The sequence below is a fragment of the Taudactylus pleione genome, unplaced genomic scaffold (assembly GCF_031769625.1).
Source record: "Taudactylus pleione unplaced genomic scaffold, aTauple2 ptg001573l, whole genome shotgun sequence".
Classification (NCBI taxonomy): domain Eukaryota; kingdom Metazoa; phylum Chordata; class Amphibia; order Anura; family Myobatrachidae; genus Taudactylus; species Taudactylus pleione.
The window spans coordinates 932,456-948,301 of NW_028285970.1; the positions used below are offsets into that span (position 1 = coordinate 932,456).

General features: G+C 46.4%; 1 protein-coding gene and 1 long non-coding RNA gene across 4 annotated transcripts in view; one reads left to right on the forward strand and one right to left on the reverse strand.

The window, feature by feature from the left end:
* ALDH1A1 (aldehyde dehydrogenase 1 family member A1) overlaps positions 1–15,846 on the reverse strand; it is a 100,222-nt gene that overhangs the window by 50,704 nt on the left and 33,672 nt on the right. The window contains exon 7 of the mRNA XM_088464072.1: positions 10,941–11,054. Coding sequence (XP_088320198.1) covers positions 10,941–11,054 — 114 coding nt within the window. The remainder of the gene's footprint in view (positions 1–10,940; positions 11,055–15,846) is intronic.
* LOC148442291 (uncharacterized) overlaps positions 1–15,846 on the forward strand; it is a 132,362-nt gene that overhangs the window by 33,778 nt on the left and 82,738 nt on the right. The gene's annotated exons all lie outside the window — the stretch shown is intronic.

Genomic DNA, 15,846 nt, shown 5'->3' on the forward strand with positions numbered 1-15,846 from the left:
GTCTACCCACGGCTATCCAGCCGCTCCACGTAGCTACCTAGCTACCGGCATCTACCCATGGCTATCCAGCCACTCCACGTAGCCCCCCAGCTACCAGCGTCTACCCACGGCTAATCGGCCGCTCCACGTAGCCATCCAGATACCAGTCTTCCTGCCGGTCCCAGTCCGGTTCCTCCAAGTCCACTCACCTCACAGCTCATTAGCTGCACCAAGTAGCTTCCGTGCTACCATCCATCTGCAGGCTCATCTACTGGTACCCCGACCAGCTCAGTCAGCCTACCTGCCGGTCCCAGTCCGGTCCCTCCAAGTTCCTTCTGGTCTCATTCCAACGTCTCCAGTTTCCAGTTCCAGTCACTCATCACCAAAGGCAGTTCTCACTGCTACCCACTTCTTATAATAAACAGCTATTCATGTTAACCATGGATCCAGTCCAGCCGGCCTCCAGTGATTCCAGCTCATCACCTGATACAGGTAACCCGCTAGCACCAACTGTGACAGTATGTTCAAGCCTAACGATGGTAGCGGATCAAGCACTTAATCCTGGATCAAGTGCTTTCCGTAACCTAATCACTCGTTTGGATTCACAGGAGGCGGTACAGCATCAAGTACTACAGCTTCTGCAAATTCTGACTAACCGGCTAGATGATACCCAAATCTTACCTGATCCCCTAACTACTTTCCATCAACTGCTGGAACAGCTACAGGCTCTACTCAACAAAATCTTTCAGATCATTCCTGAATTTCTTAGAGCCACCTCTGTCTCAACTAAAAACTTTGTCTTGGAATCTCTAAGAACCAAAGATTCTTCCATGCCAAGTAAAGTGAGACATCGAAGTTACCCGCGCTCCAAGCTCTCTGTGGCTGAATGCCAGCGGCGTAAAGATTTACATTTCTGTCGCTATTGTGGAGCTTCTGACCACTTTCTCAAAGGCTGTCCCCTTTGCAATTCCAGCAGTATAACTATGTGTCAACGTCTCAATGCCTGTTCCGGTCCCGTCCCGGATTCTGCCTGTTCCGGTCCCGTCCCGGATTCTGCCTGTTCCGGTCCCGTCCCAGATTCTGCCTGTTCCGGTCCCGTCCCGGATTCTGCCTGTTCCGGTCCCAGCCCGGATTCTGCCTGTTCCGGTCCCGTCCCAGATTCTGCCTGTTCCGGTCCCAGCCCGGATTCTGCCTGTTCCGGTCCCAGCCCGGATTCTGCCTGTTCCGGTCCCAGCCCGGATTCTGCCTGTTCCGGTCCCGTCCCGGATTCTGCCTGTTCCGGTCCCGTCCCGGATTCTGCCTGTTCCGGTCCCGTCCCGGATTCTGCCTGTTCCGGTCCCGTCCCGGATTCTGCCTGTTCCGGTCCCAGCCCGGATTCTGCCTGCTCTGGTAGGGGACTTCAGTTGGTTACCCCAGGAGGGTCCTCAAGTCTTGTAACCCAAGAAGGGGTTTTGAGTCACTCACCCCAGGAGGAAGTCTCTGTCCTCGCATCCCAAAAGGGGGGTTCATGTTCCATACCCCAAAAGGAAAAGTCGAGTCAGCTTCCCCAGAAGGGGATTTTGGGTCCCATACTCCAACAGGGAGTGTCAAGTTCTGTACTCCAGGAGGGGACCTTAAGTCTCTCACCCCAGGAGAGGGTTACAAGTCTCGCACCCCAAGAAAGGGTCTCAAGTCTCGCACCCCAGGAGGGGGTCTCAAGTCTCGCACCCCAGGAGAGGGTCTCAAGTCTCGCACCCCAGGAGGGGTCTCAAGTCTCGCACCCCAGGAAGGGGTCTCAAGTCTCGCACCCCAGGAGGGGGTCTCAGGTCTCGCACCCCAGGAGGGGGTTTCAAGTCTCGCACCCCAGCAAGGGGCCTCAAGTATCGCACCCCAGGAGGTGGTCTCAAGTCTCATGCCCCAGGAGTGGGGTCCAGGTTCCAGTTCCCAGGGAGAAGTGTCATGTACTACTAATCCTGATCATGGCTCCTGTTCAGCATCTCCTGAAAATATTGTTCCAGAGGATGACAGTTTCTGTAGCCTGTTCTCAGCCTCGAATGTTGAAGCTGCTGTCTCTGGCTCTTCAGGACTCCCTCCAGTTCCTTTAGTTGGTCCAAGTACCGAACAGCTGTCAACTTCAGTTGTTTTGATTCCTCAACAATCAGAGCATCCTCAAGTCTCTTCCAGCCCTGCACCTGAATGTGCTCCACAATCCTCGAACACAAAAACTTCATTGGATACTCCAGGATACATATATTTTGATGGGGACTTATCGAAATACTTTGCATTACTGACGCAATATGCTGCAATCATGGAAGCAGATCCAGCTTGTGGTATCACTCCTACCAACCTTACTAAGTACCTTCTCTCTTCCTTTAGAGGTAAGGCATTGGACTGGGCCAATCCTCTCATCGAGTCTAAAGATCCTGTGCTTCTAAAAACAAAGACTTTCAGTGAAGCTGTTATTAAAGAATTTGGTCTTAAACCTGTCAAACGAAATTCTAGTTCTGAAAATCGGTCCAAGCAGTCTGTTGGTCCTACTAAAGAATCATCCTCTGCTGAGTCCTCCACTTCCCTGAACATGAGATGTGCGCCCACCTCCTTGTCCTCTTCATACTGCGGTAACTCCCAAAACACCATCAAAATTGGTTATATTTCACTTAGTTCCTCCCAGGAGTCCTATCAATGTTCAAGTCCTACTAAACCTTTGACTTTACCTTTAGATACTGACTCGGAGTCTGAACTCGATCCTGCATATGATAATTCTCCATTCCCTGAAAACCATCTGCCATTTGACCCTGTCCTTTCCAGTCATGTGTTTCCACAGGAGTTACCAGAGATCCCATGTCCTTTGGTTGGCACAAAACATTCTTGCAGCAGAAAGTAGAATCGACGAAGGTCTTGAATCATCCCCTGTGAAGAATTTCCACTCCTGGTATCCCAATAATGCAGAATTAAGAAGATGTCTAAAGAGATGTTTCTAGAGTGATGGTGTTCCTATGTTTGAAGCTCCTGTAATGTCATGTTTGGAAGAAAGTTTTTCAGTTTCCTGGGCGTCTCATTTTTTCATGTTCTCCTATGTATTTATTTGGGTGTTCGGAGTCCTCCCTTGAAGAGGGGGGTACTGTCACAATCCTGGCTAGTTTTTACCTTTTGTGACTTACCTCTGCCAGCTGCTCCATGGATCTGTGTTTGTAATTCTCCTGGGACATCTGCTCTGGCTGAATCATGCTGGCTGTAACATCTCTGTGTGCAGACTGCTCTCCCCCCACACTGATTAAACACCTGGACCCTGCTCTGTCTGTGAGCATTGCTAGTCTTAATTGGAATCACAGGTGTGGTCCTGTTTCTCAAGGGCTGCAGAGATGAATACTCCCTCTGCATGCTGTGCCTTGCTCCACTCTGAATGCCACTGCCAGACCACCTGTCTGTATCCACCAATTGCTGCCAGACTCTAGGTATATAGATCCTCCTCTAATAGCACTCAGTGCTTGAACATCGTGTTACGTTCCGTGTGGTGTACTGCTTGTGCTATAGCTGTACCTCTGTGTGCCAGTATGTCCCAGGCTCCTGCTGGTTCCTAGACCAGTGCTATCCGTAAGCCTGCTGTGTTCAGCTATCCACGCTACCAGACTCTCACCTACGGCTCCCAGGCCGCTCCACGTACCTTCCACGCTGCCAGCTTCTCCACACGGCTCCTAGGCCGCACCAAGTAGCTTCCACGCTACCATCTCTCACCCACGGCTCCCAGGCCGCACCAAGTAGCTTCGACGCTACCAGAGTCTACCCACGGCTATCCAGCCGCTCCCCAAAGCCATCCAGCTACCAGCGTCTACCCACAGCTATCCAGCCGCTCCACGTAGCCACTCAGCTACCAGCGTCTACCCACGGCTATCCAGCCGCTCCACGTAGCCACTCAGCTACCAGCATCTACCCATGGCTATCCAGCCACTCCACGTAGCCACTCCGCTACCAGCGTCTACCCACGGCTATCCAGCCGCTCCACGTAGCCACTCAGCTACCAGCGTCTACCCACGGCTATCCAGCCGCTCCACGTAGCCACCCAGCTACCAGCGTCTGCCCACGGCTATTCAGCCGCTCCACGTAGCCACTCAGTTACCAGCGTCTACCCACGGCTATCCAGCCGCTCCATGTAGCCACTCAGCTACCAGCGTCTACCCACGGCTATCCAGCCGCTCCAACTAGCCACCCAGCTACCAGCATCTACCCACGGCTATCCAGCCGCTCCACGTAGCCACCCAGCTACCAGCGTCTGCCCACGGCTATCCAGCCGCTCCACGTAGCCACTCAGCTACCAGCGTCTACCCACGGCTATCCAGCCGCTCCACGTAGCCACTCAGCTACCAGCGTCTACACACGGCTATCCAGCCGCTCCACGTAGCCACCCAGCTACCAGCGTCTACCCACGGCTATCCAGCCGCTCCACGTAGCCACCCAGCTAACAGCGTCTGCCCACGGCTATCCAGCCGCTCCACGTAGCCACCCAGCTACCAGCGTCTACTCACGGCTATCCAGCCGCTCCACGTAGCCACCCAGCTACCAACGTCTACCCACGGCTATCCAGCCGCTCCACGTAGCCACTCAGCTACCAGCGTCTACCCACGGCTATCCAGCCGCTCCATGTAGCCACCCAGCTACCAGCGTCTACCCACGGCTATCCAGCCGCTCCACATAGCCACCCAGCTACCAGCGTCTACCCACGGCTATCCAGCCGCTCCACGTAGCCACCCAGCTACCAGCGTCTGCCCACGGCTATCCAGCCGCTCCACGTAGCCACTCAGCTACCAGTGTCTACCCACGGCTATCCAGCCGCTCCACGTAGCCACTCAGCTACCAGCGTCTACCCACGGCTATCCAGCCGCTCCAAATAGCCACCCAGCTACCAGCGTCTACCCACGGCTATCCAGCCGCTCCACGTAGCCACCCAGCTACCAGCGTCTGCCCACGGCTATCCAGCCGCTCCACGTAGCCACTCAGCTACCAGCGTCTACCCACGGCTATCCAGCCGCTCCACGTAGCCACTCAGCTACCAGCGTCTACCCACGGCTATCCAGCCGCTCCATGTAGCCACCCAGCTACCAGCGTCTACCCACGGCTATCCAGCCGCACCACGTAGCCACCCAGCTAACAGCGTCTGCCCACGGCTATCCAGCCGCTCCACGTAGCCACCCAGCTACCAGCGTCTACTCACGGCTATCCAGCCGCTCCACGTAGCCACCCAGCTACCAACGTCTACCCACGGCTATCCAGCCGCTCCACGTAGCTACCTAGCTACCGGCATCTACCCACGGCTATCCCGCCGCTCCACGTAGCCCCCCAGCTACCAGCGTCTACCCACGGCTAATCGGCCGCTCCACGTAGCCATCCAGATACCAGTCTTCCTGCCGGTCCCAGTCCGGCTCCTCCAAGTCCACTCACCTCACGGCTCATTAGCTGCACCAAGTAGCTTCCGTGCTACCATTCATCTGCAGGCTCATCTACTGGTACCCCGACCAGCTCAGTCAGCCTACCTGCCGGTCCCAGTCCGGTCCCTCCAAGTTCCTTCTGGTCTCATTCCAACGTCTCCAGTTTCCAGTTCCAGTCACTCATCACCAAAGGCAGTTCTCACTGCTACCCACTTCTTATAATAAACAGCTATTCATGTTAACCATGGTTCCAGTCCAGCCGGCCTCCAGTGATTCCAGCTCATCACCTGATACAGGTAACCCGCTAGCACCAACTGTGACAATGCCCATTGTCCAAATTGATCATCTGTAATTACAGTGATATACAGTAAAGGCGGACCATTTACCATACAGGCAAACCAGACATATTTTAGGGCAACACAGAGATGAATTAATGGTGATTTCATATATTGTATTCCAACTTGTTTTTTATCAAGTAAATGTTCTAGTTAAATTGATGAAGAATAATAAGTCTTACAATGCCTGGCATTATTAATATATAACTATTGATATCATGTAAGTGCCACTGCTTGCAGAAATAAGGTTTAGACATGAACAGAAATATGCAATTGAGATTTCTAAATTTTTAAGGTTTTAAGAAAAATGCAAGAGTATCTTTTCTATGTCACGGAAATAGGTCTATTGTGATCCTTTCCACCCAACCCCCCCCCCCAATTAAAAAAAAACACCCATTTAAAAAAGCAGTGGGGTTTCAAGTGTGTTACAAGCTAGACTTGTCTCATATTATAAGACTATTTCTATGGGAGCCAGTAGCATGTTTGAACAACTGGGCATGCACAGGATCAATGAATAGAGCCAAGGCAATCCTGAATAGAAAGAACAGCTCATGTACTTTATATCTGCATAGACAGGTTCAGCTTGTCTGTGGTGCTAGTAGGTATATTCAAATGAACAGAGCAACCATCACATTATGAATACTCGTATTCTTGAAAAGATGTCTCTAATAGCCTTCAACTGCAGGATACATCCATATTTTATGACTGGCTTATAATATTTATAGTACTTTCTTTAACCTAGTGTCCGTATGGGAGCAGGTATGATGAATTGATGTCATGTAAATCCTGATCCCAAGCTTGGTGGAAGCAATGAAATAAGGGCCTGATTCAGACCCGCTCGCGAGCGCTGAGCGTTCGCAAGCGGGTCGTTGGTGCCCTAGTGCGATTGCGCATGACGGAGGGAGCTCCGTCGTGCTCATGCGCGAGACCCGCATAGCGACGGCCAAGCCGTCGCTATGGGTCTCGCACCAAAGGGGGCGTGCTGTCGATGGTGAGTGACAGCACGTCCCCTTTGGTGGGCATGCCGGGGGCATTGCTGCCCAGACGGAGGCGTTCCCATGGGAACGCCTACCATCTGGGGCCAGCCCCACTGACATCACTAGTGATGTCAGTGGGAGTGCTTTTGGCTCTGATAGAACCAAAAGCACTCCTGGGCTTGCGGCAGCGAGACCCTACCGCAGGGTCTCGTCGCAAGCCCGATGGTCTTGACCATCGCGACCATCTTTTTGGCCGCTCGCATAAGCTGTAGGTGGTCACCCACAGCTATGAGGCCGCCCCAATTTTAGGTAGGAGGGCCCTGATTTAGAGCGAGCGCTCTTGTCTCTCGTGTGAGTAATGCATACAAGTTCCCTAGTACTTTGAGAAGTGTGAGTAATGCATACAAGTTCTCTATTACTTTGAGAAGTGTGAGTAATGCATACAAGTTCCCTATTACTTTGAGAAGTGTGAGTAATGCATACAAGTTCCCTATTACTTTGAAAAGTGTGAGTAATGCATACAAGTGCTCTATTACTTTGAGAAGTGTGAGTAATGCATACAAGTTCCCTATTACTTTGAGAAGTGTGAGTAATGCATACAAGTTCCCTATTATTTTGAGAAGTGTGAGTAATGCATACAAGTGCTCTATTACTTTGAGAAGTGTGAGTAATGCATATAAGTTCCCTATCTGCTTAGTTATATTCCCTTTGCAAACATAATCTGTTTTCTGGGCTTGTTTAGGATTGTCAGGGACCCCTCTCAATATTGAGCCTCCCAGGTGTATCAGAATTGGAGATACCTGTAAAAATAATAATCAGGAATGGAAAATTCAATTTCAACTACCCACATAGCTTGAGATATCTTTTTGTACCTGACTGATTGTCCATAACAGATCATTCTCAATCATAAAGAGATAATAACTTGTGCAGTTTGGGATTAGCATAAAGAGGCCTTATTCTGAGTCAGATATAGTCATGACTCTGTACGTACAAAATCGGGATGCATGCACTGTGTAACTCAGATGAATGAACATATGAAAAACATGGCTCTGCTGCATCTAACATTGCCATTGCATCTAACTCATAATCAGACTGAAAGTGTGATATGTAAGGCCATACCATTCTCACTCAGCAGAAACAGTCACACAATGCATACTGAATGCTTAATAGGTAATGGTGTTCAAATACAGAGATAATTCCCCTCTATTCCAATATGCTAAGTCTAAGTCACAGTAAATGTATTTAGCTGGCCTGTATACATGTGTTAGAATGCAGTGGATTCTGTATATCATTGACTCACAAATAAACATTGAAAGAATTTCTCTGGCAAATAAGTTTCTGATTCTTCTGGCAGGCACAGTCATGCACCATAACAATTCAGCAGTTGTAAAGCTGCACAAAGGCTTTGATTATTTACTCAAGTGTCAACACATATTCACACCACATGGGACAGATAGCTATAATGCCAAGAATGCTATAAGTGAGCACATGCAATCCCCCTACTATCAGCGTTTGTCTGTCTTCTAAAGAACTCCTTTTTGCTAGTTTTGCTTGACAGAAAAGTGGAGTATTCCATCTGAGCGTGGATATTTCTTTGCCCTCTACAGTATGTTTTATTCTCAGTCCCCTGCACATTAGATTGCATGACTATCTCACACCACAAGTACAATAGGTTACCAAAGTCCTGGGTTCATGCATAGACTCCTAATTGGATGCTGTTCCTACATAGCCTATGCTCCTGATTATCAGTGTAATTTTGAACCTGGGAAACTTGTTGCTGTAGCTGCTGTAGATAAGATAAAGAGTAACCAACAAGTTCCTCATTAAGCTGATGAGTATACCTGCCTCCATCATACACCCATTGGTTAATGCAGGTCCTAGGGCAGGAGTAAGATGATACACCTAAACTTATTTGATTTTAACTGAGACTGGTGTGACAGGTAGAGCTCCAGTATGGTAGGTTTATGATCATCAGTGTGGTAGGGTTATATAAGATTTACAGCATAGTCAACTAAAGTACCAGGGCAAAACTTTTAACAAGCTTCTTTGGATATGTTTACTATTGTGTTCCTTAAAACAATACACAGTGGAGGCCATTTAGTGGATGTAGTATAATCACAAGAATCTGCTTTTGAATTCATTATGTAGTAGTGAAATAATTGCAGCACAGCCCACTGAGAAATTTACTAAGAATCGTGTTTGGTCGAGTTTTGCCGTTTTTATACTCGATTTAACTCGCTGAAAATCAGGTAATTTTAGGTTTCTGAAACACTCAAATTTACCAAGAAGCGTGTTTTGCCCAGAATGTGTTTTCCGATAGTGTATCTGATCGAGATTTCTCACTCCCGAACAAGCAGCCTGCACATATAAGTGAGATACTGAAAACTACTTGTGTGTTTTACCTGTAAAAAAAAGGGTTAATTTTTTTTTAAAATTATGTAGAGTCCCGCCCCAAAAAGCATTACCAGCACTGGGCTGCTTGTTCAGTCCTGGTTCCTAAAAATACGGGGGGAAAGATTAGTAGGGTTACCCCGTATTTTAGGAACCAGCACTGGGCTGCTGAGCCTGTCCTAGTTTTAAAAATAGGAGGGAAATAATTGCGTAGGGGTCTCCCTATTTTTAAAACCAGCACTGGACTCAAATCCAGCCGGAGTATAATGCCGTACTTAATACGGTGTGTGTGTTTTGTGTTTTTTTCACAATTTTTTTAACAGTGGGGGTACAGGTGCTGGCCACCTGCTGGCACTTGTATTTCCACAAGTTAAAAAGAGCAGGCTTGTTGGCACCTGTAGTTCCACTGTAAAACACAATAGTTTCTATCTATTTTCACTACTAATACCCCCTTACCTACAGCCCAGGGGTGCGGGGAAGAGCCCCGGACTTCAGCCTAAGCCTGGGGTGCTCAGGAGAGAGGGTACCCTTTTATTGGGGGGTCCCCCCAACCCCTGAGATCCCTAGCTTGGGCTAACTGGCTTGGGGTGATAATGCTTTGGCTGGGGAGACCCAATGAAAGGGTCTCCTGGCTGTGGCATTACACTCTGGCCGGATTTGAGTCCGGTGCTGGTTTCAAAAATAGAGGGACCCCTATGCAATTTTCTCCTCCCTATTTTTAAAACCAGTACAGGCTCAGCAGCCCAGTGCTGGTTCCTAATATACGGGGCAACCCTACTAGTTTTTTCCCCTTATTTTTAGGAACCAGGACTGGGTGAGCAGCCAGTGGCTGGTTATGCTTTTTAGGGGGGGACCCTACATAATTTTTTTTTATATATTAACTCTTTAGATAAGGTTTACATGCAGAAACATACACAAGTCACACTGATCTGTGTATGTTTCTCCCAAACGCGCAGCTCAGGAGGTGGACTATTTGAAACTTCGATTTAGCTGCGAGGTTGCTACAAATACACCCGTGATTGTAATCACAATCCTTAATAAATTCCAGAGTTGTGTCTGTTACAGTTAAAGTACTTTTCGAGTTTGGCCAATTGTGAGTTTAATCGAGTTTACAATCTCACCTGAGTTTTTCAGTGTAAAGAGAGAAAGCTCTAACAAACGCATCTGAATTTGTTTTTAGTAAATTTGCGAGTTGAAAAAAATGCCTAAACTCACCCGAGATTGCATTCTCAACCAAACTCTTAGTAAATTTACCCCTCAGTGTTGTTCCTGGTTCCTTTTTAAATGATTGCTCAGCTTACAAACTGTCCGCAGCAAAGGATCCAGAAATTATTGGTTCCATAAACTCATTCTCAGCACCTCCGACACATTGAGGAATATATTAACACAAGGAGGTAATTGTTTAACGTTATTCAAATCCAATCTGCAACCCTCCTCCAACAACCCCCTCCCAGGTGATTCCCCTAAGGAGGCTATATAAACCCCACTTTGGGAATCAGTGACCTGTAAAGTTGGTTTCTGTGTTGTGTTTGTTGGTTTATTACACTTACGCAATGCATACTGTATATGAACATGCCATATTTTACAAGGACTGGCTTCTCCATATATGTTTGTCCATACAATTATCCTAAATAAAATGATAATACAATTGTATTATATCCTTCTCTACTATTTCTTCCATTGTATGCTCTATAAGGGTAAAGATTCATTAAAATCTATTGTGCAGAGCATGACATGCCTATTACAACTTGTTACCAGGATTCAGTAATATGGTTTATGCAAACAAAGTAATGACAACAAAAACAGTTGTAACATATACAGTGCAATTCAGAAGAACAGTAGTAGACGCATTTTACCTCAGTAGATCCTGTGAAAGCTACTTTATCCACATCCATGTGATTTGATATAGCTGCTCCTGCTGTAGGTCCAAAGCCAGGCACAATATTCACTACTCCTGGAGGAATACCTGCCTAAAAATAGGAATAATAAAATAGAAAATTCATTATATTGGATGTTATGCATAGTCTCAGAATCTGAGGCTGAATTTGGGAATTCAATTCAACGCGATGTTGAATAGCTGCGGGAGGGAGCTACCACAGCTATTCAATACACAGCTCTGTTTGGGCACGCTAAGGATTTCTTCTTGCACCCCCCTGTTTTTCTGCTTAGCGTGGCGCTAACAGCCGCGCGCCAGGCACTTTGGTCAGAGAATGTCGGTTAACACGCCTTAACACCCTTGTAAATGAGAGATAACCGGCATTCTCCGACCACACAGCGCACTGAATTGAATAGCTCCGGGAGCTCGCTCCTGGCGCTATTCAATTCGCGTTGAATTGAATCACCCCAATGTGACCAAAGAGAAATAACAGTGAGATCGCTGACCATTTAAAATGTACCCATACAAATAATATTGTAAGCTCTTGGGGCCAGAGGGCCTGATTCAGAGCCGCTCGTAAGAGGCCGCTCGTTCGCTCCGAGCGATGTTCGCACTTCTGCGCATGCGTATGGGTCGTAATGCGCATGCGCCAACCAGTCAGTGCGGTCGGAAATCGAGCGCTCGCAAAATAGCGAGTGCCTGCTAATTTGAGTGACAGGATGAGGCGTTTGTGGGTGGTAACAGGGGAAGGTGCTTGAAAACAGGGAGTGGAGATCCGAACGCAGGCGTGCCAAACGGTCAAAACAGGCTTTTTAAGGGTGTGCATAATTAACAAAGCAGCGTCATCGGCCACGTCACTTGGTTGTCTCTTAACCTGAACTGTTCGCATGATTGTGGTAGGAAAATCCAACCACAAGCACTGCGAGCCGTTCAGACACCTTTCGATGTACTCGATTAATCTAATAAATAGCAGAGATGACGTATGATGCGAGCGGCCAGGGGGCGTCCTTACAAAATAGCGAGCGCATGTTTCGTTCGCTCGCTCAGACATAGAGGCGTCAACAGACCGCAAAGAGCGAGCGCTCAATTTAAATAGCCAGCCCCTTTTTCTGAACGAGCGAGCGCAAATAGCGTCCGGCTCTAAATCAGGCCATGAGTTAGAGTAGACCAAATAGAGTACAATTTTGGCTGCAAAATTGTAACTTAATGTAAGTATTTATTTTCCGTTACACATATTTTAAGTGCAAGTCAATATGCTGTGCTAAGTATGTGACTGATTCAAGCTATTCTCTAGGGACCAGATTAGGAAGGGCACATCCTATTTAAACTCTAACTCCCAATGTTACAATATATTTCCTTTGGATTAGCTTGTTCCAAGCAAACGCAGGCAATATATACTTTGTGTGCAGGGCCGGATTAACAATGGTGAAAGGGGCGCAGGGGGGGGCGTACAATATATATATAATATATATATATATATATATACATATACATACATGTGCATACATACACACACAGACACAAGGGACATACACACACAAGTATATACATGCATACATATACACACAAACATATGGGTTGGGTATGAGTTCTGGGCGGTCAGGATGCCGCTGGTCAGAATACTGACAACGGCATTGCGACAGTGACATTCCTGATGGCGGTAGGTAAGTATACTACCACTGACCATAACCCCTACCCTAACCCTCCCTCTCCGGTGTCTAAACCTAACCTCCCCTATAGAGCCTAAACCTAACCTCCCCCCCCTAGTGCCTAAACCTAACCTTCCCCTCCCCGCACCCTAAACCTAACTCTCTCCCCTTAGTGTCTAACCCTAGCCCTCTCCCTAGTGCCTAACCCTAAACCTTCCCTAACACCCGATACTTACCTTCGGGATGCCAGCGGTCGGGACACTGGAGCCGGGATCCTGACACTGTCGGGATTTGGGCGCCGTTATCTAGAACGTCGGTATTCCGCATGCCAGGATGCTGACTACATCCCTAAACATACATACAGACACATACCCTGGGCTGAGAGAAGACTTGGCCCACCAGATACGCATGCGCCACTGGGGAGGATAGAGCTACAGCTCCCGGTTTCCACATAAAAAAGACCCATTGTCATGATAGCATGATGATAGCCAGCCAGTCGGCCACATTGTCAGCCATAAATCATGAGTACTAAAATTGTATTGCAATTTTTATACTTTTACATATTTAGAAAAACATTGGGGTTGATAAGTGTATGGGATGTACATGCCCACATGGCACTAGCCACATCCACATATCACTGGCCACATTTGCTTCTCTTATTATGTCTTTGACCATGTTCAGCCCCAGGCCATGTGGCCCTGCATGGAAAAAAATATATATGTTTGCACCCATTGCATCTCATTATAACTTCTTTGGTGCACATTTCCATCCTTTAGCTGGACTTTTTTCCTAACTGGAAGAGAGGACCTGAATGTATTGTATAGGTAAAGATATGACGGTCGTCATCACCATCAACTTGTGATGATGACTAATGTTTTTAAAAAAAAGAGATACATTTTAAAAAATATACTATTACAGAAGTCAAAAATAATTAACCAGCAACAGTGCTATAACCTTGGCTGGGGGGCAAAGGGCATAGGGAACCCTACAAAAGAGAAAATCAGTACCATCTATGCAAGGCTGAGCTACAGTAGTAACATTATACTGTAACAGGGAATCCTTCAGCAGGGAGATCACCCACAATATGATGCTAGCCTTAATAGTCTTCAATTTCATATTTGTGCTTGCATGAATTTATAAAATAATTTCTCACTTCTAGTATGAAAATAGTATCTAAGCCTTAGAAATAGTTTTTTGCAGCTTTTTATTTGTTACACATTCTGTGAGAGTGTGATCAGCACATTGCAGAATGCCCTAGGGGAATGGGGCCCAGTAAAAGCAAACCAGCCAGTTCTGAATAGCGCTGAGGCCCCTCTTTGGGTCCATGAGTGGCAACTGTCAGGATTTTGCATTAATGTGTTTAAAACAATTAGTACATTTACATAACTATAAATCAAATCAAGCCCTTGCAGTCATTTAATTATTTTAATTTAAATATAAATTGTACTTGCAGACTTTCTTTATCTGACATCAAAGCAATAGAAAAAAATCCTCTTAAAAGCAAGCTCCACACACTAGAACCAACTTTCCCTATCACTGACCAGACAATTACAAGTGTTTTCCCATGTACTCATGTAGGGCTATCATGGGGTATTTGGGGTATTCACACTTTTAGCCCTCCCTTTTTTATCAGTTCTAGTGTGCAGGGATAATTTTTATGAAGATTTGTTTTGCTTCTACTTTTGACCAAATTTGATCAAGAAAAAAAACAAGTTTTTCTTTATTTTAATAAAGACACATATCTGCCATATTTGGAGATGAGCAGACTGGGATAGTGGGGGTGACCAAGTTGTTATTAGGAGGGTGAGTCCACATCATGAGGGGGTATGCTTAATGCTGAAAAGCACTAGCTGCCCCTTACCCACAGGTGGTTCTCCTCCTATAGCCCTTTCACTGCCATGCGTCCCAGTGACAGGTGTATGCGTCACCCATTCACAGTTGCTTTACTATGCAACTGCCTGGCATCCATGACAATGCAGATCTAATCCAGATGGTGGGAGAAAGCACTCAGATAGGAACATTCGGGATGGTTGGGAGGTATATTAGTGGTGAATTAGTGTTTGGTGGATCTGGAGTTATTTATTCAAATAAACTATTTCAAAATTCAAAATCATATTTAGTAAAGTGGAGAAGGGAGGCCAGACAAGACCCACTGCTTTCAATACCTTGGAAAGGCAGTATGTTTTCTTTTCTTCTCATAGATACATCAGTTCTACCCTGACCAGAGTAGGACTGGTTATCAACATGGCAGAAAGACCACAAAAACAGAAACCAGTCTGACTCCTGGCTGTCTAGCATTGACACCACATAGGCCCTAGTGCCCCATGGGGGCATGGCAGTACCATGCCTGGCATACTGCCTACAGCTACAAATGTGTGTGAAGTAGCTAAGTGAGACAATAGAAAGACATTGCGCTTCCTCCCTGGCTAACCCATTCCTCTCAGATAGACTTGGGCCCAGGTAAGCTGTACCCGCCCCACCCTCTTCTCAGTGTCGATTAGCATTGTATAGTGTTGATATTTTGCACGTACACTATTTTAACCAATGAAAAAAATATGTGAGACCATAAGCAATGGAAATCTGTCTCATTGGTTTTGTACTTTGAGATTACACTATTACACATATCTAGTGCAACAATGGACTGACACTACTTTATACCAGCTTGGCAGATCTGTATATGTATCCAATGCCACATACGGTCAGGATAGTAATAAGAAAAATAGCAATTTTCAAATAATTTAGAATTCGCTAGACACAAGCACATGAGCTGGCATAAAACTGACCCTTTAAGAAGTCATTTGAAAATATTTTTGTTTGCAGAAAAATGACATTTTGTATGCATAGATGTATTCTTTGGCATATACACTGGTGCAAAATGCAAAATAATAACACATTTATTTTGGCTTTTGCATTGTTCCCAACCATTAAAGAAAATTCTCATTTTAAATGCCCAGCCTTATACTTCATAACACTCAAAATCATACATTGGACCAAAGTTTGAGCTTATGCACTATGATCATCTTTGCATATTAATATAATATTTGTAAAATGTAGAAAGGGCTGTATCTACTTTGCTATCCTGCTATTATCATTTGTTTGCATTTTTAAAAAATGTAGTAGACAACTATAATACAACTGAAACTGAGTGTAAAATGTGTTGCCTTTTGCTGTAACTTAAAAGCATCTACATGTGATAACTCTATAGTATTGTACTACATGTTTGCAGAACCAAAACGG